This window comes from Rhipicephalus sanguineus, chromosome 9 (assembly GCF_013339695.2).
Source record: "Rhipicephalus sanguineus isolate Rsan-2018 chromosome 9, BIME_Rsan_1.4, whole genome shotgun sequence".
In the NCBI taxonomy this organism is placed as follows: Eukaryota; Metazoa; Arthropoda; class Arachnida; order Ixodida; family Ixodidae; genus Rhipicephalus; species Rhipicephalus sanguineus.
The window spans coordinates 5,771,080-5,794,734 of record NC_051184.2 but is presented as its reverse complement, the minus strand read 5'-3'; the positions used below and the strand labels follow the sequence as shown (position 1 = coordinate 5,794,734).

The window sequence follows — 23,655 nt, the reverse complement described above, 5'->3', positions numbered from 1 at the left end:
TATTTGTGCAAGTTACTGTGCACAAAGAAGCGTTTGCAGGTAGATTTATCAACGTACCTTTTCAAGACAAGCCCAAGCCGAGCTTTTGTCTTCGCGCCGGCCATTTAATAGCTGTCCGGCGGGCTGCATCCGTTGGTGTCAACCGGTCGTGTTTATTTCCGGACGTTTTCTTTTGGCGGTTTTTCGGCATCTCGCTTCGATGCGTTGACCCTCGGCGGACGAGATCCGCAAAGCGCCTCAGGATGCCTCGGGAGCGCAAGGGGGCGAACAAATTTAAGGACGCTGACCTCGACGGCTCAGGCGGTGCGCCGGGCGACATGAAGCTGCAACCGGAGAGTCCCTCCACCAAGAAGCGTCGTACGCCGGCAACTCAAGCGAGCCCGTCCATACCCGACTTGGTTCCGCCGCCCCCGATGACGGGCTACGGTGAGACGATCGTCGCGTCCAATCCTTTCGACGACTCCGTCACGTCGCAGCAACAAAGCCACCTGCACCGGCGACCGCCGCCTCAACACGCTATGTTGCACCAGCACCCCAGCGTCTCGCAGGCCCAGATTCCGCCCTCCGGTGGACCAGGGATGCCGCAGTCGGCAGCGATGCACCCCAAGCCGATGCCCATGTCTTCGGGTAAGGTCTACCCTCCCGATCAGCCGATGGTGTTCAATCCACAGAACCCGAACGCGCCGCCCATTTATCCGTGCGGCGTGTGTCACAAGGAAGTGCACGACAACGACCAGGCGATCCTGTGCGAGAGCGGGTGCAACTTTTGGTTCCACCGCATCTGCACCGGTCTCACGGACGCCGCGTTCCATCTGCTCACGCAGGAAGTCTACGCCGAATGGGTGTGCGACCGATGCCTCTCGTCCAAAAGCATACCACTCGTCAAATTCAAGCCGTGAAGTGTCGCGCGCCTACTTGTCACACGTGATGCGAGAGTGAAAGCCGGTTACTCAGCATGTTTTATAGGACGAAAAATGATTTGTATGACATATTTTAGTTTGTACGTAGACTTCTTTGTGTTACCGTCGCCGTAAATGCGAGAGGCCGGATAGGTGGGGCCATCGCGGCGCTAAGATGAAGCAGGCAAGCACAGCATTGTTATTGCAGAAACCTAGTGTATTCTACTTCTCTGCTGGTCTAACTTTTCGGCGGTGCCGTAATTCACGTGGCTATAATTATGGTTGTTCCAAGCGTCGCAAGATATTTATGCCATCGTACGGTAATCCGGTATTCCACAGATATCTCTGCGTATACCGGAACACCATTCATGTTAGAATTCTCCATTAGACCATTTTAGAATAGGGCACGCAAAGCTTTGTGTATGCCTCTTGGGTATGCATTTCATATTTCGAAAATAGCATATATGCCCAAGCAACGCGAACCTTACGAACCCAATTCTAAGACTCTATTAAATATCCTGCATATCCAAAAAACACTAAGCTTGCATTCATTATTATAACATTATTATAACTGCCTTATGTATGAGCCAGCGTGAACTTTACTGCAACGTCCCGACCATGGTAAAATATTTAGACATGTTTGTCTTGGCAGCTTTCAAACAGGCCGCGTTCGGCAGAGGTCTGCTTTTCCCAATCGAGGCAAGGATACGACCAGGATAATTCCCTGCTAGGGCCTTCTTCAAGAGCGTTCGGAGGAGACAAAAGTGCTTGTTTTCAAAGTGGGAAGACGCATTTTATTTTGAACCCCATCACCCTTGCTCATATGGCGTGGATGTCAAAACAGCATTGCTAACGGTATGCTTGATTGACAACTTTCAGGTGTGTCTTTTTTTGTGGGATCCGGTGACAAATCCTGTGGGGTCCGGTGTTGTACAGTAAGCGGTGCGCGTCACCTTTGCATAATAAGATTTCTGTTGCTGATCTCGTGAATCCAATTCTTATGATGACGCATCCGTGGACTGAAAGTATTGAAGAGTGTGCTTGTCATCAAAAACAGTCTTCTAAATTTGTAATTTTAAAAACTTGCTCAGGTTTGGAATTGTACCACTGGTGTTTATGGTGTCTACACTATTCTGAGCCCAATAGTCAACGTGTATCTCTTTTGCTTCAATTTTTGGGTAACCAGCATTTTTTACTTTACACAATGGTAAGAGACACATAGGATTGAATATTTTCATTACATATGCCAGGTCTGGAGTTCAAAATGTAAAACTGCCTGGATGATATGCATTCGACTCATGTTAAAGAACTCCATGCGTTCCAGGTAGCTCGAGAGCCACCGAAGTCAGCTGTATTCAGACATTGGGATGTAAAAGTCTCCTTAATTATTTAATAATGGCTGTGTGATATTGCAAACTGTTCATCATAACACAAGGTATAGCATGAAAACATGGACACAAGAGAAGAGAAAAGAGAACACAAACACCCCCTTATTTTATGATGAATCCTTACCAAGTAGCTGAACGTTGTGTTGTTGTTCGTTAACCTTTGGCAAAGTAAGCGCCCTATACTCAATGTTGAAGATCTGGGAAAACTCTCCTTTCTCGTTCAGTGTGACTGTTAAAATTACATTCAACCATCCCGATGAAAATGACGAGATTGTAGCAACTTCCATTAAGTCAACGAGTTCCGGAAACAAAGTAAACTTAAGATGTCTATCGGTGACATCAACATGCGGGGCGCACATGCTTAAACTGAAAATAGTTTCTCGTTCAGTGTGACTTCGTTGAAGTAACATTCAAGTATCCCGATGAAAATTAAGAGATTGTAGCAAGAACTGTTGAGTCAACAAGTTCCGGCAAAAAGTAAACCTAAAATGTCTATCGGTGATATCAACATGCAGGGGTCATATGCTTAAAGCGAAAATAGTTTCTCGCTCAGTGTGACTTCATTGAAGTAACATTCAAGTATCCCGATGAAAATGAAGAGATTGTAGTAACAACTGTTAAGTCAACGAGTTCCGGCAACAAAGTGAACCTAAAATGTCTGTCGGTGATGTTAACATGCGGGGGGGCCATATGCCTAGACTAAAAATAGTTTCTCGTTCAGTGTGACTTCATTGAAGTAACAGTCAAGTATCCCGATGAAAATGAAGAGATTGAAGCAACTACCATTTTAGTCAACTAGTTCCGGCTGCCTTTCTGTACTGTGCATAGTTGATCTATGCTTCATATTTCTTGTGTATCATATGCATGTACTTGTTGTTCTCGCCCACTCATTTACACTGCACTCTTAGTGTCATAGTACACTTCCATGTTGAAATTGTGAGCACTGCGTTTGAACTTGCATCACATTTGTGATCATGTCATCTCTTGATCCATGGGCACATATTTATAACTTCTACATCCTTTTCATTTTTTTCCCTTTTACTCAAACATAACTTCCACAAAATCAATTTTGTAAGATACTGTTGTATTATGATTGTTTCAAATTCATGAGGAAAACTAGAACCTCATCGTGCAACATTTGTGCCATAAATGTTTTCTCATCCCTGTAATGTAGACCTTTTAGCTGCTGTTGATGGCATTAAGTGCAATGAGTATTGCATTGAAGTGCAGTTGGCCCGGTTATCTAGAAGCGTTGTTTCTTATTTCATTTGTCACTCAGCCTGATATAGTCATTAAAGTGTGTGAGAACAAAGACAAAGAAATATGGATAAACCAGACGGATCCAAGCTACTAACCCATCCTGTCAATGTGCGTTTCTTCTCTCAGTGTTTGCCATTTGTAACTAAAGCAGTATATCTGACCAATTAGCTCTGGCAAAAGTACTGCTGATCTATTTTTTCTGTCAGACTATGAAATTCGATAATAAGTGTGACAGCATCACATGCTGTTTTACAAGAGTTGCATTGGAACTGATTAAACTTCTCACCACTAGCTGTTGCACTTCTGTGTTCTGAGGCCTTATTCTGAGGTGATCACTTTGGGAACTATCACCATAGTATCGCCTTCAGTGCGCACTTATTCGCTCATTAATTAAAGTCATGCCAGTCATTGGACACACAATGATCTACATCATGCAAAGCAGCATCGTCCTCAAAAGTCATAGCTTCAGAATGCGATACCTGGTGGGTGATGTTCAGATTCTTTCCTCAACAGCAGTTAACGATATGCGAACAAAAGCTATTGTGTGCACACAAACTTGTCTGCACTATGTAAAGAGATTGCCAGAGACCCTTGTATCGTGACTGCATTGATGAAGGGCATCTTCACGTTGCATTGAAGTAGTTTCTGTTGCAGTTTGTTTGGGCATGTTTGTATGTTTCAGGCATGATCTCAGGCTCCTATGTACAGTTTATGCCTTTGGCTTGTATAAAATTATTTCAATGACCATTTTCATGTGCCTGTTTTTGTGCATGCTTGTACTGCTAGTTCTAGCCTTCTGGCTGGCGTCTGTGGTAGCCTTGTACACATTGTGTAATATAATACTTATGAAGTTGTGCTTTAGGGGCTTGTTAGTCTCACAACTAATTTTTTGCAGTTGAGTTGTACTACTCAGCAATAAGCACTGAACTGTAGAAATTGTGTTAGTCATCCATTTCCACAGGTCGGCAAACTCTCTCATGAGTCGACTCACTCAGATTCACTCAGACTCAGGTCGGGCCGTGAGTCTGAGTCTGAGTGATTCCAGGTGAGTAAATTTTGGCGAGTTTGAGTCCAAATGAGTCCGGCTGCGAAAAATTTTGGTGAGTATGAGTCTGAGTGAGTCCGGTTGAGGAAAATATTGGTGAGCCTGAGTCCGAGTGAGCCTTAAGCGCAAAATATATTCTTGAGTGAGTCTGAGTGAGCTCCACTTTTTGTTGCCGACCTATGATCGTATCTACTCATCTTCAGCATTACTGTCAGTGTTATATCGGCTTGCGTTTATAGTCCAGTCTATTCACACATATATCAACGCACTGGTATTCATGCACTACCTTAATATTTATTGACCAGAGACGTGAGTTGGGAGGGGGGCGGGGTCCATAACCTGCCCCCGCAAACTCTTTTACGGGAAGTTCTTAATAAAAATATCCCATGTGGGTTGCGTATTCCATAAAAATGTTCGTGCTGGAGTGAAACCACTGATAACTCTTATTTCATGGTGCAAGGTCAAAAGGCGTATCATGGAGCACGGATTATGTGAGATATTGGTGTTAAAGAGCATTGACACTATGATCTAAAAAGCTAACTTTACGCGAGTGGACTCATGAGTGGACTCATGAGTCGACACACTCGGGCTCACTCAGACTCAGTTCAAGCCGTGAGTTAACATGCTGGTTAACAGTCTGAGTAACATGCTGAGTAACAAACTTGAGCTGGAAAGCTGAGCACATCCGCGATTGAAATAAGTAAGAGAAGGTTAGAGTACTGGTGGCAGAAAATTAGAGAGAAATGACAAAAATAAATAATGGAAAGAAATGACATTCTGCTGTAAAGGGCAGAGAACTGGGCTCAGAATTTACGTTTTTTTTTTCATGTAGTAAGATAGATTTAACTGATGTAGAGACTTTAGGCCAGCATTAAGAAAAAAGAGAAAAGGGAACAATGTATTCTTTTTGTCGAGCCTGGTGGCACACTTGTAACAGCCCCGTTATAAAGGGGACGCTCATAGCATCCATCCATCCATCCAAACTTCAGCTTACGAGGAGTGGTAATGCTGAATTTAGCACAAGTTGTGGCCGCTTTAGAATACAGTATGCACTCTACTATAGGACAGCTTCGCTGAACAAGTGGACGTATACATCCCTAACGGTGAGTGCCGTCAATGGAGCCGAAACATCCACGCACTGCAAAACTATATTATCGTGAAAAGCCCCATGCTTTTTCTGGTTATGCCGCTGACTTATCCAGCATTTCTAGTTATATGTAGAAAAGTCTAGGTAAATTTCTCAAACGAAAATTCTTTAAGGTTGCTTCATATCCTTTTGGCAAACGTCTCTTATCTTAAGAAAACATTTCAAATGTTTGCGTGGAGACGGCTAAACTTCTCAAAGAAGGTCCACTAGCGGTAAATATTAATTTTTTAAATGCGAAGCATTTCTTAGCGAACTTCTGCCACTTTGAGCGTATCTATCTATCTATCTATATCTGCCTACAACCTTGCGCATTCGTGGCCGTTTCGTTAACTAGATACTAGATATAAACCAAAATGGCTGTGGTGTGACACGAGTTTACGACAGGTCGTAACATGAAAATCATGACATGCATGTCGTGAAGGGCATAATTGAAATGCCATGCTCGTGGTGCGCTCTCGGCCGTTTCGCTAGCTTGATATACGCCAAAATTGGTACTATGTGACATGCCTGTGTGAAGAACATAAATGACGTCATAGCACTGGATATATATGAAAGTGTGGCATGACATGAGTGCGTGAAGAACATAAACGACAGGTCATGCAGGTATATAGCAGAATATACGCTTCATTGTCATGATATATACCATAGTGTACATGCATGCATGCGTGACAAACATGCGATAGTGAACGATGTCACGACCTGAATGCCTTGATTTGCCTCTATGACAAACAATGCGGTGTATGCAGCTCCTCGCCGACTGCTTCGCGTTACATTGATTCCCACAGTGTGGGATCTGCGGGACTTTTTAAAAGTGACAGCCTCATATGTCTCGCGAGTCAAGAACTTTTCGAGATTTGGCGAGATGCGGCGATCAGTACAATAGACTCATATGGAAGAAAGGAAGTAGAAAGAGAAGGTGGCTTTCGCATTCCAGTTGTCTTAGGCGAATGCATAAGGAATCATGTGACTTTGTATCATCAATATCGAGGCGGTAGTGCCAATGTTTAGCGGTATCGTGGCGCCCTTTCCACACTGTTTCCGTCAGCCGCCGCCGCGAATCGCCCAACGTCAGAGGCGCTCACCTGTTGTCTTTCATAGTGCTTACCAGAAGCGTGCCAGAAATTTATTTCTGGGAGGGGGGGGAGGGTCACCCATCCTTGTTGTATGTTTGTGCGTGCGTTTGTCTGTGTGCAAGTATATATGCACATGCAAAATCGAACATTTTCGCGGGGGGGGGGGGGGATTCAACCCCTCCGCGTCCTGGCTACGGCCCTGGTGCTCACGGAGTACACAACATCGGATGCATACCATGTTCGCAGACAGCATTGCTAAAGTTTTGTGGTCCGAAAGCTACAATGGCCATAGAGCACCAAGACGAACCTATATGTGTTACACAACCACTGGACGTATGTTTTCCTCTGAGAAAAAGAGTGGTTCCAATTTGAATTAGTCACGGGCACGAACGATATATAGTTGCAGATTTTTTAATCGTTGTCACAAAACGTCACGCAGGAATCGTTGCGTCTGTCAGGTAGTCGAATAAAGTTTATCGTCGGTACTATAGCCGATTTCTTATAACATTCGCATAAAATCGAGTCTTCGTTACGCGCAAAGTCCGCCAAGTCGCAGGCTGTCCATTCCGCACCACGCATCACAGTTTGAATAAGGCGAGCGGTCTGTTCATGGACGAAGCGCACCGGCTGCATACCCACTCGGTGTCCACCTCGTGCGTGAGCAAATCGAACGCGTCGTCCGTGAGGCCGCTGCAGACGCGGTGGAACCAGAACTTGCACCCCATCTCGCACAGGATCGCCCGGTCGTTGTGTTCCACCGCCTTGTGGCACAAGCCGCACGGATATATGGGCGGTGTGTTCGGGTTCAGCTGGTCGTACACAATCCGTCGACCGGGAGGGTAGGTCTTCGGCATATAAGGTTGCGCCGCTGCCGACGGCGCCGTTGTGGTGCCCGTCGAGGGCGGCATCTGGGTCTGTGTAGATTGCGGAGACTGGTGCAGCATGGCCGGACGGGGTGACGTCTGTTGTGGAAGCCAGGAGTCGGCGTCCTCGTTCGAAGGACTCGATGAGGAGATATTCTCGCTGTAGGCCGTTATTTGGAGCGGCTGCACAGAGACCATAATCGACGGGCTCATCGCAGTCGCGGAACACTACGAAAAAAAAAAAAGGATTATAAAGGAGATGTGGGTGCACAAATGAGCATACAAACAGCAGTGCATGGGGAAAAACACAAACACACGTATGTCAGACAACAACATCATAACGTGCAATTAAAAATGTGATTAATCACGGAGATGACTTCGCACATATGGCCAACATAAGTCAACAAATCGTAATAACTGGGACATACATATAGTAAGTGAGTTAATGTAATAGGAATATAAATGCCTTAATAATTGCCAGCATGGGTGCCGTCTTGAAGAAAGCGTTCGCTATGTCTGTGAAAGTGCACTTGATTTCGCAATCCCAGGCTGGTTATCAGTCCCTAGCCAGGGGCGACCACGTATAACTCTTAGCTACGTAGGAAAAGATAAGCGCATGCCACTTACAAAAAAGAAAAATCTCTATTGCAATAAAATATTAGAAGATCTCAAGTAGAAATGTGTGGCATATGATAGAAAAAACATGGCTGATCCCTCTGTCATAGGAATCGGTATAACACGAAAGTGACACGTGTCTTCACAGAAGTACTGCTTATTGTGTAGTGATATATGAGAGCTTGTACAATGTCTATTCGTGTTTGGCAGCTATAGCACCGTTTGACGTGGATGCACCCATGTTGACAGCATGTCTATATCGCGAGGACTAACGCCCATGATCATGATTAAACCGTTGCGCACGGTAGCTGAAGGTGTGAACATATATTTGGACACAGCGAATTGTGAATCCCGCGTAAGGATGATATCAACAAGCTCATAATCAACATTGGTACCCGGTATGCACTTCTTCAAAGCGTCGTCAATTGAGGAGAGAAACGGCACGGTGTGCGCTTTCTAGTAAAGGGTAGCCGACGCCTGTGCTCATGCATACATAACACACACTGCGCTTCAGCAACACGGGAGGTACAGGTTCGTAGCCTGATCCGCAAACGCGTGCGTCCCGCTGGCCTCTGTCTCGCAGGCGCTGCTCTCGCTCCACCAAGGCACGACATTCGCCCGTCGAACTCGCGTCCTTTCTGCAACGCATATTGCAGCAGTTTTGTTAGTCGGTGCTCTCGCAATTGAAGCAGTCGGCGGCGGAGAAATCCCGTTGGTGCACGTGGGAGCTGCACTACTCCGATGAGCCGACGCACGCTAACACGAAGCCAAAGGCAAAGAACGTAACTACGTCAAGGGTGCCTCGGCGACGCCAGCGCGGCCAGTCTACCGCTCTGGTATCGAGACGCTTTAACCATGACCTTCGATATCGCGTGCAATCTCGGAGTAAGCGCTAGTAAGTGTCGAGCGTGAAGCATTACTTCTTTTCACATCTCACAGACGGCGGCACCGCCCCGCTCCGCCCGCCGCGAAAGAGAATGTGTGAAAGATATGAGGCGCGTTCGCGCCGTGTCTCGCATCTCCCGAGTTAGCTTAGTCGGTAGTGCGTCGGGCGCTTGCCGTCGCGGCCGCAACGTCGTGGGTTCGATTCCTAGCGGGGTATCTTTTTCTTGGTTTTTTTTCTTTCTCACCCGTTGGGGTCATTTTATCAACGTCATATCCGTGACGGATGTACTTGGTGGACCCCGGCATAAAACACTTTCGTGTTAATAAAAACAAAGAAAAATCACGAAGACCACAAGCGTCACAAAATCGCTGCATTGCACAAGAATCGAGCAAGGAATAATAAGACCGAAAATTTAGGCATTGAAAAACATGATCCCGCCGCGAAGCACTCGATCAGGCAAAGCGAACAAGCGTGCCTGTATTGTAGATAGCTTGGGAAGTCCCGGTCACAAGTTGTGCGAGTGCGCGCGGAAGCGTTGACATATGGTTGTGCTTTCCATTACCGTTTCAGGCAGGGAATTCCTTCGATGCATTCGTAAATGTTGGGTGCGTAGTGCTCGGCAGAAGGAAATATACGTGCCAGTGAATAACGAGAACAAATTTCCCGCCTAGCACTCCAACCGACGGAAAGTGGCGCATCGCCAGGTATGAGGTTAACTGTCATTTTTATGTCTTGGCAAGAGTCATTGCGAAAAGACGTACCACACAATTGTTGTAGTTTTACTTCCCAAAAGCACGATACGATTATTGGAGACGCTGTAGTGGAGGGCTGCGGAAATTTCTAGCACCTGGAGTTCTTTAACGTGCTCCTAAATCTAAGCGCACTTGCCTCTACCATTCTGCCTCCATCGAATTGCGGGCGCCGGCCGCGGCCGGGATTCGATCCCACGACCTTCGGCTGAGCAGATGATCACCATAACCACTAGACCACTGCGGCGGGTAGGACACCACATAGTCTTCGTTCCCGGACGCTGACAAAAAGCACATGTATCGTACAGCACATACTAAAAGACAAACAGTAATCGCTTTCCACTGTCTACGCACAAAGGAGCTCTCTGCTTCAAAGTTTGCGCAACAGTGCATGCCAGAATGTTCCCTCCTTTCTTTTTTTACGGAGTACTTTCAGCTGAAGATAAATAAAGGCATTGACATTACGTCGCCAGCGGTCATTCCCTATAACTAAGGCCTCGTAAAGGACAGAGCGGACTTCCAGTTTTTGCGGTGAAACATTACCTTGCACTCGTCGCATGTGCACGACTGGACCGCGGTGTAGCGTGCGTCCATGGTGGCGTGCAGCGGATCCATTGCTCTGCTATGGCTGTACGCGGGCGCTGTGCCCTTGTGGAAAATTCGCTGAGATGCAGGTGAAATAGCTTCTTTGTCTGGCCCCGCCTCTTCCTTCTGCGTTCAGTTTTGTACGTTTTTGAGTCTGTTATCACATCTTATCCTCTGACGTGACAAGGTGAAGAAAATGTTCCATCACAGGATGAATTCTCATGGTGAACAATTTTTCATGATAAACTTATTTGCAAGTCATCGTGTGTCGTATACACTGTCTGTTTCTAGCACCGCTTCGACGCCCCCCTTTGCAATACACTATATGTCGAATGGACTTGCTCCCTAATTTAATATTTTCGATCGTCAGACAGTAAATTCACGAAACAGAAAAAGAATGAAAATCCACCCACAGCGCTGCGCGAGGGCGCTGCAGCGCCAGTCGCGGACGCCACAGACGCCACGTCGGAGTGCACTAGCCACGTCCAATAAAAAATAATTGTTGACTGGGCGCGCACGTGGTCTCCGTGATTTCACGTAGGCGGTAGTGAGGAGCGCGCGGTCGTTCTTCATATCGTATGCTGTCTGCAAGCACGATTTCCAGTGTGCGGTAAACTAATATATATTTTTTTAATAGTCCGAAACGTCGCGCTGTGCTTGACCACGAAGCACAATGTCACACATAGCAGCAGCATTCAATGTGCTGAAGTGAGGAAGCGTGGCGCATTTTCTATCAACCGGAACTTTTCTTTAAAAGGGCCCTGTAACAATTTTTGTTCTTACGTTACTGCGTACCGCTTAGAAGACGAAGACTGAACCACACGAACACAAGCGCGTACCCAAGCAAGTACCCTTATACAGGCACGTAGGCAAGGGGGGGGGGGGGCGCCCCCCCCCCCCCGAAATTCGTCCGGCCTTCTATTTTCCCGGGCAACTTCTGTTTTATATTTGCCATGGAAATACTTTCTTTCGAACAATTAGGCCTTGCCCCCCCCCCCCCCCGAAAAAAAAATCCTGGCTACGTGCCTGCCCTTATAAAAAACAATTTTTGAGCCTGGTCAGAAAACTCTGCCGATCGCCGGTAGTCGAGGCTCCTGAGAACATATGCGTCCAAGATTATAGCGCAGCATGCGGTCTGGAATTTACAATTAATGCTCCAAGTCAGCTAGAAAGCGCTCGCTCTTCTCTCGACAAATGATGCCATAAACCCAAATGACCGCATCATAAACCGAAAGTCCACGGCCATTGGCTGATTTGAGCATGGTGGACTGCAGGCACGTAGCCAGGATTTTATTTCGGGGGGAGGAGGGGGGGGGGGCTAAGGCCTAATTGCTCTAAAGAAAATCTTTCCATGGCAAAAAGAAAAAAGGTTGCCCGGAAATATAGAATGCTGGACAAATTTCGCCCCCCCCCCCCCCCCTTCCCCCTTGCCTACGTGCCTGGTGTACTGCATAGTTGCCGCGACCGTCGCGGGATGGAAACCACGTGCCCGCGCGCTCGCTCGCGATCACGCTGAAAGCAAGCCGCGCGTTCCTAGAAAAAAAAAATAGAAGAAAAGAAAGTTCTCAAGATCATCACGTGAGCTGACGAACAGACGTAGCTTGATTCCCCCTTGTCAACCTCCCCTCCCCCCCCCCCCTCTTGTAGCTTTCAGCGCGCTCTCTGTCACTCCACTCGTACTTGCCTGACTAAATATTTTTGCAGCAGGCACTTCGTCTGGCAACAAACTCCTTAAATGAAGCCATTCGATGATTACTTAGAAAAGTATTGCAGCGCCCCTTTAAGGTGCTCTACACTCACTGCTGTCTTCTGTCTTAAGCCTATATTATGCAGAGCTTGTCTGCCTTCATCGGAAGGGGGGGGGGAGCACTCATACCTCGGTGACACACACACACACACACACACACACACACACACACACACACACACACACACACACACACACACACACACACACACACACACACACACACACACACACACACACACACACACACACACACACACACACACCACACACACACACACACACACACACACACACACACACACACACACACACACACACACACACACACACACACACACACAGGGTGTTTTTTTAGACAGTTTGTTATAAAAGTGCTATGAGTGTCACACCTCTGTCGTCTTCGAAAACGAACTCTACGCCGTGGCGGAAAAACTTTGCCGCACCTAAAGTTACACAGGAGTGAGCAATTAACAAAACTCATTAACTTATTAATTATTAACTTGAGGGCAGTTCTTTATATTGAAAAGTTGTAGGACGTCACAATTTATGGCATATCCATTTTTTAAATCTCGAAAAGCACGCGTAGTTTGAGATATAAATAATCGAAATTGAGGGCCCTAATCCAGGCGATACCGAAACTGAGCGCTCCGGGCGCGCGGGAAAGGCGCCATCAGGGCTACGTCAGATAGGAACGTGACGAACTTCGAAGAAAGGCGCGTCGCAGCAGGAAAAACGGCAAGTCATCCAAAATACCCAACTGTGCCCCTTATTCGTTGTGTTTAATGTGTAGCGCTTATATGTTTTTTTTTCTTTGTTTTTTCGCGATATACCCAAGAAAACTACTATTTCCGCCTCATCTTCCACAGTACAGCGTAAAACTAGGCGGCAGCCACTGCGGCGCTACTTCTCATAGACAGACGGAACAGTTATTTGCACTTCATTAGAGTTTAACAAAGAAACGGATGAGCACTACACACTAAACCCAAAGAATAAGCGGTCAAGGTATGACGAATTGGCGTTTTTTTTCTGACTAAATTCTGTTGCGACGCGCCTTTCTTCAAAGTTCATCACGTGAGCTTTGTCAGCAGCGTAGTGGCCCTTGGTGTGCAACGTCTCGGGGAATTGCAGTCAGTTGTATTACGATACCTGATTTTTTAATTTTTTTTTTGCAGTAGAGTTGTCAAGGACGCCGTTTGTCCGTTTCGCGATGTAGACAAGAAAAAAATCATCATCATGCCGACGCGCGCTCTCTTCGTCATCTTCTTCATGTCATCTTCTTCGCTCCCTGAACACGTGCGCCCGGTAGGAATCAAGGTATTGATCAAGATGGAGTTATTGCATCCCACGCCGATTTGTCGGGCGTGGTACGCAATAAATCTGGGGGGCAAGAGAACGAGTACAGAGAGAGAAAGGAAGAGGCGATAAATAGAGAGAGAGAGAGAAATGGAAGAAAGGGAAAGAAAGATGCACAGACTAGAGGAAGAAATACATGGATAGAGAAACACAGAAAGAACTAGACACAAAAAAGACAAAGAAAAAACAGAGATCAAGAGAGAAAGAGATTGAAAGGCAGACAGAGAGAAACGAGGAAAGAAATGGAGACGGAGAGAAAGAGTGAGAGAGGAAGCGAGAATTAGAGACAGCGAGAGAGAGAGAGAGAAAGGATAGAAATAGAAGTAAAGTTAGAAAGAGCGTAAATATTGTAAATAAACCCAGTGTACCCTAATCGAATTGTGCCTTCCTACATCCACAACCGAAGAAATTATCTACAGCCGCCGTTGCCTTTCTCGTTCCCTAATATTCTCTCACTGTACGTACCGCTGAACTCCGTACATATATGTACGGGGTTCAGCATATATGCTTCAACGAAGCTGAAACGTGCGGCCGCTGTGCTTACCACTGGTTTAATCCCGACGGATTAAACCTGCCTACGTGCCTGCCTGCTACCGCATTTGGTGAGTGCGTCAAGGGCGAGACAGACGGTACGATTTTCCATGCGATGCGACGTCCGACACGGCGGTGGGGAAGAGGGAATGATGGCTGTCCGATGCTATGAAAAGTCACCATTCCGGTTTCCGCACCGCCGTGTCGGACGTCGCATCGCATGGAAAATCGTACCGTCTGTCTCGGCCTTCAAGGCACTTACTGCTCTTTTCCGTTATTCCTCCCCCCCCCCTCTCTCTATCGTCTTTATACTTCCCTTTCCCGTTCCCCCAGAGTAGGGTAGCCAACCGGGCATGTGCCTGATTAACCTCTCTTGCTTTCTTCTTTCCTTCAACATTTAAAGATGGGCGTTTACTCTCTTTTGGAGAGTCGTGCATACCACAGCTCTCCGATATGTTCTCCTTTTTCTTCTTCTACTGTTTGAATAAAACATTCAGTTGTTAGCGCTCGTGTTGTGTGTCCTTCAAAATTGGATAGCGCGAAATCGAACAGGACTACGAACGAACACAGATGCACAGGACAGGCGCTACTCGCTAGTAACTCTATTCAGAAAAATCTCTCTAGATATATACACAGCCGAGTGACGCGCGCAGGCGCATTGCACATGAGAGTCAACAGCGCTAATGAGGACCGGAAGAGCAAGACATATTCACATCACAACCAAGTTTTAAGAACACTTTTTCTTTACTGCGCAGCACAACAGAAGTGTCGCTGATACAATCACTGTCTTTCTTTTTAACGTGATAAGCCTCCATTAGTTCTCTCGCCAGCGCGTTCCCACTTCTGCCCAGAATTCGAATGCTAGTCAGCACTGGCTCACAGGCACAGGTCCTACGATGCATAGGTAACTGAAAAGTCAAATTATTTTTAACATATCGCTCGTGTTCCCGTGCTCGATCGTTGATGCAACGACCAGTCTGTCCGATGTAAACCTTGCCACAATTGTGAGTGGGATTTCGTAGACGACGCCTATGGCGCCTGTAACGTAGAGCCGAACGTGCTTTTTGAGTGGTCCCGAAATGCGTGGGCGTAGCCCAGCCAGTTTATGCGACGCTGAAAAAACTGTAGGTGCATTGTACCTATTTGCCACATTTTTTTTTTAAATTGTGTGACACTTTGTGCACAGACGGCACCACTTCCGGGCTTTTTTCTGCACGAGCAGAGTCAGGCCTCTTCTTGCCCTTCAGTTTCTACAAGCGTTGTTTCATATCACAGTTGTCACTCAGCCTGATATAGTCATTAGGGCGTGCGAGAACAAAGACGAAGAAATACGCATAAACCGGACGGATCCAAGCTAGTAACCCATCATCTCAATGTGTGGTTCTTCTCTCAGTGTTGACCACTTGTAACTAAAGCAGTATATCCGACCAATGAGCTCCGGCTAAAGTACTGCTGATCCATTTTCCCTGTCAGACTATGAGATTCGATGGTAAGTGTGACAGCGTCACACGCTTTTTTTTCAAGAGTTGCATTGGAACTGCATTGTAACTGATTAAACTCCTCACCACTAGCCGTCGTACTTCTATGTTCTGAGGCCGTATTCTGAGGTGATCACTTTTGGAGATATCACCATAGTATCGCTTTCAGTGCGCACTGATTCACTCATTGATTAAAGTCATGCCAGTCATTGGACACGCAAAGCACCGTCGTCGTCGTAAGAGCTTCAGAATGCGACACCTGGTGGGTGATGTTCGGATTCTTTCCTCAACAGCAGTTAACAATATACGAACAAAATATATATTGTGTGCACACAAACTTGTGTGCACTATGTAAAGAGACTGCCAGAGACCCTTGCATCGTGATTGCATTGATGAAGGGCATCTTCACGTTGCATTAATAATAATATTATCTGGGCTCTAACGTCCCAAAACCACGATATGATTATGAGAGACGCCGTAGTGGAAGGCTCCGGAAATTTCGACCACCTGGGTAATTCTTTAACGTGCACCTGAATCTAAGTACACGGGCCTCAAACATTTTCGCCTCCATCGAAAATGCAGCCGCCGCGGCCGGGATTCGATCCCGCGACCTTCGGGTCAGCAGTCGAGCGCCATACTAGGCCACCGTGGCGGGGGAAATAGAAGCGTTGTCCATGAGCGAAAATTTTAGGTAGACGCAAGTCAAGATATGAGCCGGAGGACGTCCGCACTTTGGCTTTCCTTGCGGCTCGGTTTAGGTCTCCACCGAGAAGCGGAGGCAGGCTACCGATTGGGAATGCGATGCGAACACGGCCCGATTACACTATCGCGTTCTACTCCTGTTGCCGCCGCCTCCGAGAGAGTCGGGCGCGTGGTGTGGCCACACCACCTCTTGGAGGCGTTGCGATGGTGCGCCGGGGTTTTCCCGCCTTTTCCGAGAGATGGCGCGACCACGCCGCACGAATTAAAGTCCCTATCCGTGTTCCTTACAAACACGTATTGAGTGCATCGCTAGTTACCCATAACAAAGGGCACACACATTTGTGCGCGCATTCTCTTACACACACGTAGAGGGTACATCGATACTTCGAAAGAAATTTCACGAGTGTAGACGTTCCCTCACGCCAGTTAACACGCTTGCAGTGGCGTAGCCAGGGAGTGCCCTCCCCTCCCCCGAATTCTTTAGATGCGAAGCACCTCTTGCTCGGGGGTATGTCCCGCGGCATGGTAGTCCGCACTCACGCTTGCCTACCCGAACCCCATGTCAGAACAAGGGGGCGACCCCCCTCCCTCCCCCCCCCCTCAAATTAATTTCTGCCTGGCGTGCCACGTACTGCACGCTTGTGATGGATTCTGTGCATTCGCAACGACTGACTGCAGTGACTGAAAGTGTCAGCGCAGTGAGTGAACTCAACGCGTACGAACGCAGAGAGGAGAGGCGCAGGACATTGTCTATAGGAGGGCTCTCAAGCACACCTCAGCTAGCGGGCAGCCGCCACAAAATTTTGGGTGAAGACGTTTTAAGCTGGCGGGGGGTGGGGGTGGGGGGCGGCGGAGGGAGGAGAGGTGTTCAGCAAAATGTCGCCTAACTTTGCCATTTGAAACCACGCATTTCCCATGTCTCATATATGGATCATTTCTGAAGGAGATTTGTCGTCAGGATTCGAAAAACATATCGGTACTGCTCTCCAGAATTACTCAAATCTTGACGACGATTCTGAAACATAGAGATTTTGTTCCGCGGTTATGTTTCAGCACAGGGTGACCGCATGGGGTGCTTCACGAAAAAGATGCTTGAGACCAGTCCCGTCTCTGTAGCTTACCCGAACAAAGCGTTATTAATCGCAATAACAAACGTTTAACAGTCACAAACATTTGATTCCTTGTGAAGCCGCGGGCCGCATATTTGAGACCCCTAGTGTAAAATTTGCCCCAACAGTGCACCAGCGCACAATATTCGCTCGTACTTTGCACACACAAAACACTGTTTTCATCAAAGTGTTGTTGAAGAGGGCCAAAACCTTTACATTTACCATACGTATGTCGTGTGTGTGTGTGTGTACTTGCGGATATCGCTATCGCGTCCATCTCTTTATAAGCTTGAGGGTCCCCCAATTTTTTTATGGAGACATATGCGTATTCCCAAGGGAAACATGCCACTTTTCTGCACATACGCCAGTTTGCGGTATACTCGCGAAACGACTTTTAACTATGCAACCTGCTATGGAAGAACAGAAAGCAGTCCTCAGATGCGTTAATTAGAAGGGTAAACTATTCAGAATACTACCGACACTACGTGCTGAATCAAGGGAGAACAGTAAGGTATCCCTATACGAAGGCGGTTACGGGGAGTAGTAAAGAATACAATATATGCACTGTACTATGACGCTACGCTGAACAAGTGTAAGGCGTACCAGGTCGCACTTGAAGGAGTTGCCTATGGAGCCGGAGCATCAACGCACTGCAAAGCTATCTTATTGTGAAAAGCCCCCATGCTTGTTCTGGTTATGCCGCCGACTTATCCAGAATTTCTAGTTATCATATGTAGAAATGTCGAAATAAATTTCTCGAACGAAAAGTCTTTAAGGTTGCTTCATATCCTTTTGGCAAACGTCTCTTATCTTAAGAAACCATTTCAAATGTTTGCGTGGAGACGGCTATACTTTTCAAAGAAGGTCCACTAGCGGTAAATATTAATTTTTTAAATGCGAAGCATGTCTTAGCGAACTCTGCGACTTTGAGCATATCTATCTATCTATCTATCTATCTATCTATCTATCTATCTATCTATCTATCTATCTATCTATCTATCTATCTATCTATCTATCTATCTGTCTGTCTGTCTGTCTGTCTGTCTGTCTGTCTATCTATCTGTCTATCTGTCTATCTGTCTATCTGTCTGTCTGTCTGTCTGTCTGTCTGTCTATCTATCTATCTATCTATCTATCTATCTATCTATCTATCTATCTATCTATCTATCTATCTATCTATCTATCTATCTATCTATCTATCTATCTGTCTGTCTGTCTGTCTGTCTGTCTGTCTGTCTGTCTGTCTGTCTGTCTGTCTGTCTGTCTGTCTGTCTGTCTGTCTGTCTGTCTGTCTGTCTGTCTATCTATCTATCTATCTATCTATCTATCTATCTATCTATCTATCTATCTATCTATCTATCTATCTATCTATCTATCTATCTATCTATCTATCTATCTATCTATCTATCTATCTATCTATCTATCTATCTATCTATCTATCTATCTATCTATCTATCCCGTCGAAATCGCGTGCAGAAAGCACGCGATTTCGACGGGCGAATGTCGTGCCTTGGTGGAACGAGAGCAGCGCCTGCGAGACAGAGGCCAGCGGGACTCACGCGTTTGCGGCTCAGGCTACGAACCTCTACCTCCCGTGTTGCTGAAGCGCAGTGTGTGTTATGTATGCATGAGCACAGGCGTCGGCTACACATTACTAGAAAGCGCACCCCGTGCCGTAGTGCATACCGGGTACCAGTGTTGATTATGAGTTTGTTGATATCATCCTTACGCGGGATTCACGATTCGCTGTGCCCAAATATATGTTCACACCGTCAGCTACCACAACGGTTTAATCATGATCATGGGCGTTAGTCGTCGCGATAGAGACATGCTGTCAACATGGGTGCATCCACGTCAAACGGTGCTATAGCTGCCAAACACGAATAGACATTGTACAAGCTCTCATATATCACTACACAATAAGCACTACTTCTGTGAAGACACGTTTCACTTTCGTGTTATACCGATTCCTATGACGGAGGGATCAGCCATGGTTTTTTATAGATACGATGTAAAGGAGATGTTGGCGCACAAATAAGGCGCCGGCTACTCCTTAGGTCTTGGATGGATAAAGTATACAACACAACAAATAAACACACAAACAGCAGGACATGGGAAAAAAACACAAATACACCTATGTCAGACAACATCATAACGCAAAAGAATGTGTGTGAAATGCAATTAAAAATGTTCGGATTCATCACGGGGATGACTCCGCACATATGGGCAACATAAGTCAACAAATCATAATAACTAGGACATACATATAATAAGTGAGTTAATGTAATAGGAATACAAATGCCTTAATAATTGCCAGCAACGGTACTGTCTTCAAGAAAGCGTTCGACAGTGGTGATCCAGCTACTGCAACTTTTGGAGCAATTTTTGGAGCAGCGAAAATGCTACTCTGGAGCAACTTTGTATCAGAACTCGATTTTGGAGCAGCAATTGGAGCAGCAACTAATAGCTCTCTCACGACCACTAAACCTAAGGCATTGATGACTGCCACAGTTCTACTATGCCATATTTGTCATAGTTGTCTATCATCAAGTTAAGTGCTATGTATTTTCAATTTTACAAGCCCCTAAGAAATGAACCTGTCCATCGAATTTAATGCACACCAGCAAATGAAGCAAGTAGTATGAGTGTAGCACTAGCTTATTAAAGTACATTAAGAGTTATGACAAAAATTCTCAAAACCAAACAGCGAGGGGTGTCTTGAATTTTCTTTTATTTACAGAAAAACATGCCCATGTTGCAGCATTTACTGCCTCTTGCTTCCCTTCTTGTTCAGTTCTTCCAACTGTGAGAGGGTTTGGCTCAATGAGGAGTTGCCTTCAGCTAATAAAGTTTGCCCAGCTTCAACTTGTTCCAGGCTCTTAGCATTTAAACCAGAAGAAATGACGTCTTCAGCTCACTTCAGCAATGCCCTACAAGAGGTAACCTTTTCTTCTAAGTTCTTTCGGAGCCACTTTTCATCGACATCATCAGCATCAGTTTCCTTGCCTCCAGGCCTTTTCCTGCTTTCCGACTGTTGTGCACTTGCAGTTCTCTCTGCATAGCGGGCTCTGGATCTCCTTACAGTATGCAGCAGCTCTGTAGACAAGGGCATTTTAGTGGCATCTCCATCATACCGGCGAAGGTATGTTTTTGTCTGGCGCAGTCCATTAATGCTTGCGATGCATAATGAGTAGTGGTTTTCGTACAAACGTTTGTTCTCACTAAACCCTCGCTCGCAGTCTGCATTGCCATGTGGCAGACACAGCAGACACTTCATGAGCTTCGATAACAATGGATACTTCGGTTGACCTCCAGCAGCCTTCTGTTGAAATATTTTGGCCCAACGAGCATCAATCCGCTCATTTTCAAGTGCCAGAAGGGCACTGTTGGAGTCACATTTCAACATATGCCACTCACCAATTACAGACAAAACCTCTTCACTCTTGATCACTTGAGGAAGCTGTGACACAAGGTATTTTAGTGATCGCACTTCTGACTCGACATTTGTTGAGTGTAAACTGATGAGGCTAGCACACTGAAGAACTCGATTGTCAAGTGGAAGCTTATGAAGAAGGTCCTTGGCACATGCCAAGTAGAAAGCCCGTGCTCCAAGATAAAACTGCTTCTCCGCACTTGAATCCCACTGAAGCATTGATTTTTCGGTATCTGTACCAACTTCAGGTTTTGTCTTCCAAAGGGATGAATCCGCCACATCTAGCCTTTTCAGTTCCTCGGCGCTCTTGTCTGCAAAGGCCTGATGACGCAGAAACCGACTTAGTACACGCTGCACCAGACCAATAAGTTCTGTGTGAAGTATATGTAAGAGCGGCTCTCGCCTTTGAAAGAGCAGCTGAAATCCACTAAAGAGCTGTGCACAGTTCTTCAGGAACAGTACCTTAGCCAAAAGTTGTTTCTCAGAAAATGCTGACACAAGCGTGTTGTGGAGGCTTCGAGTGTCAGATCGTTGTTTCGACATACTTCCCTTTAGAAAGTAGGTACTAAGTGCCTCAAATTGTTCCTCGATTCGGCACAATGAATCTTGCAGTGTCAGCCAGCGATTAGATACATGACGTAGAAATAGGTGACAAGGAATTCCCAAGGTCTCCTGGCATTCTTTGAATGCTTCAGCGCGCACAGCACCTTTGAAGTAGTAGTAGATGTTTCTTACTAATTCTTCCACGTCCGCACCAAAAGCATCCAAGCCTTTTCCAAATGCATTGTGAATCTTATGGAGATTGCAGTTCCCGATGTCGACAAGGCTTGGTGCGACATGCTTCTGAAGCTTCGTCCTTACACTTTTCATAACATTAGGCCCATCGCTGAAAAAACAGACAAGACCTTGTTTCGGCAGATCTGCCACTGCTTCTTCTATGCAGCCGACAATTATCTCGGCAGTTGCGCGTCCAAGGTCAAATGATTGAACGTGCTCAACAACAACCTCCTGCTGGCTGCTGGAGAAGTAACGGACCAGGACATCTAGTTGCTGCACCCTCAGCTCTGGCTTTGGTGTTTCGTCAATCATAATGGTATAATAAACATTTGGCTGGCATAGCTCAGTCACTACTTGTCCTTTGAAGTAGGGACCCAGTCCGTCAGATATTATACGTGCCAACTTCATCCTGCCGAAGCTAAACTTTTTGGCTATGTCACTGTCGGGGAACATGCAGCGATACATTGAAGTTACCGTGTCTCCCCATGAATAAGGAATTCCCTTGGCGACAACAGACAAAGCAAAAGTAGTTTCTGCCTTGATCACTTGGTGCTCAAGTGACGCATTACCAGACCCATTAGAGAAGTCCAGTGTGCCTTGCACCAATTTGGGTGGAAGAAGATTCCCGTCCTTGTCTCGATGTCTAGCAGCTGCATCAATGTGTTTCTTCATCCCTGCGTGACGCTTCACTGCTGCAGCTCCGTGCTGCGTGCAAGAAATGGTGCAGTTGCAGAGAATACAAAATGCATCTGTAATTCTGGTTCCACTCTTGCACCACCGATTGATCGGATCATTATTGGAGTCCACCTCACTGAGTACAGAGGCATTGAACTTGGTGTTGCGACCTGAAAACAAAAAAGAAAATTATTAGATATGGCAGGAAATTCTCACATGATGAAAGCACACTTGTAGAAAGACAATGCTTGTAGGCAAAAACTTCATTTTTTTTAGAGTGTAGCACGTGACGTTGTGCCAACCTTACTTCGTTGGCAGATCTAATTACTAACTGTAAGATGTTAACACCAAAAATTTAGTATACTGAGCAAGCATTTTGCATACAGCTTTGACACATGGTGCGAATTTGGATGTCAGTTCGACGCACGACCATTCTCACCTAATACGCGTGAACTTTGCACGCGTGACCAACTTTCTGGATGTTGCCACGCGGCTGCCACGTGGGAGTGACGGCCGCAGACAACAGCACTCCCCTGGCGACACCAGGCGCTATAGTTGTAGGTTTGATTCACTCAGCCGCGGCATACACTGTAAGAGCACTGCGAAAATTGACTGCAATTTGTTCCTCAAGTGAAACAATGGGGAAAAGTGACTTCGAAACTACGTATCATTATACCCGGCGTCACGACGATCGGCGGCAGACACGCCTATGCGGCGAGATTACGGCGCTTACTTTGCCTGCTTTTATTGACATGTCGACGCTCAATAAGTAAACCTTCCGAAAAAACGTTTATTTCCTCTTTTCTGACTATGCTACAAGCAGCTCCGCACGGTGGGGCACCCAATCCGCGACGCGCCGGCAGATAAGTACGGTACATCCAATGATCCGCTAACATCAACAAGATCGCAATGCCTGCTGAAATTCACGGAGCATATTCGGCGCCACTCACTCGATCGTTTCGCACCATGTGTGCCGAACGGTAGCATGCGGCAGGTCGGATTGCTGCGCGCCGTACGAGCGATCACGCGCAAATTCGCACCATGCGTCGCACGCTTTAGATGCTGATGTTCTGGACCACGAAACAAAGCACGGACTACCTCACTGCGCCTACGTACAGCATTCGTACACTCCCGATGCGAAAACCATCAATAGACGAGAGCTCGGAAGAACTAGGCAAGTTACAAATTCTGTACCGATTCAATAGCAAAGTGCAGCCAGTAATAAATGCTAGTTGCTCTACTCGATCGCCTAAGCCAAAGTATTTCACTGGCACTACATTAGGAAAGGCCACGAAATTAAAAAAATAAACTACTTACTTTTGTCCATCTTGAGAGCG

General features: G+C 46.3%; 2 protein-coding genes and 1 pseudogene across 2 annotated transcripts; 1 reads left to right on the top strand and 2 right to left on the bottom strand.

Moving 5' to 3' along the window:
* Nucleotides 1–104: 104 nt before the first annotated feature.
* Nucleotides 105–4,293, top strand: LOC119404493 (protein pygopus). Its single transcript, XM_037671009.2, has one exon. It carries the CDS (start codon nucleotides 243–245, stop codon nucleotides 897–899), a length of 657 nt encoding a protein of 218 aa, XP_037526937.1. The 5' UTR covers nucleotides 105–242; the 3' UTR covers nucleotides 900–4,293.
* Nucleotides 4,294–7,030: 2,737 nt separating this feature from the next.
* On the bottom strand, nucleotides 7,031–9,183 carry LOC119404494 (protein pygopus-like). Its single transcript, XM_049418897.1, has 2 exons — nucleotides 8,686–9,183; nucleotides 7,031–7,903 (listed from the first exon to the last, which is right to left on the bottom strand). Exon 2 carries the CDS (start codon nucleotides 7,886–7,888, stop codon nucleotides 7,391–7,393), a length of 498 nt encoding a protein of 165 aa, XP_049274854.1. The 5' UTR covers nucleotides 7,889–7,903; nucleotides 8,686–9,183; the 3' UTR covers nucleotides 7,031–7,390.
* Nucleotides 9,184–20,175: 10,992 nt separating this feature from the next.
* On the bottom strand, nucleotides 20,176–22,501 carry LOC119404316 (uncharacterized; annotated as a pseudogene).
* Nucleotides 22,502–23,655: the final 1,154 nt, after the last annotated feature.

Excerpts from the sequence above, each read along its gene's own strand:
- LOC119404494 (XM_049418897.1), bottom strand. The coding sequence starts at position 7,888 with ATGAGCCCGTCGATTATGGTCTCTGTGCAGCCGCTCCAAATAACGGCC.
- LOC119404493 (XM_037671009.2), top strand. The coding sequence starts at position 243 with ATGCCTCGGGAGCGCAAGGGGGCGAACAAATTTAAGGACGCTGACCTC.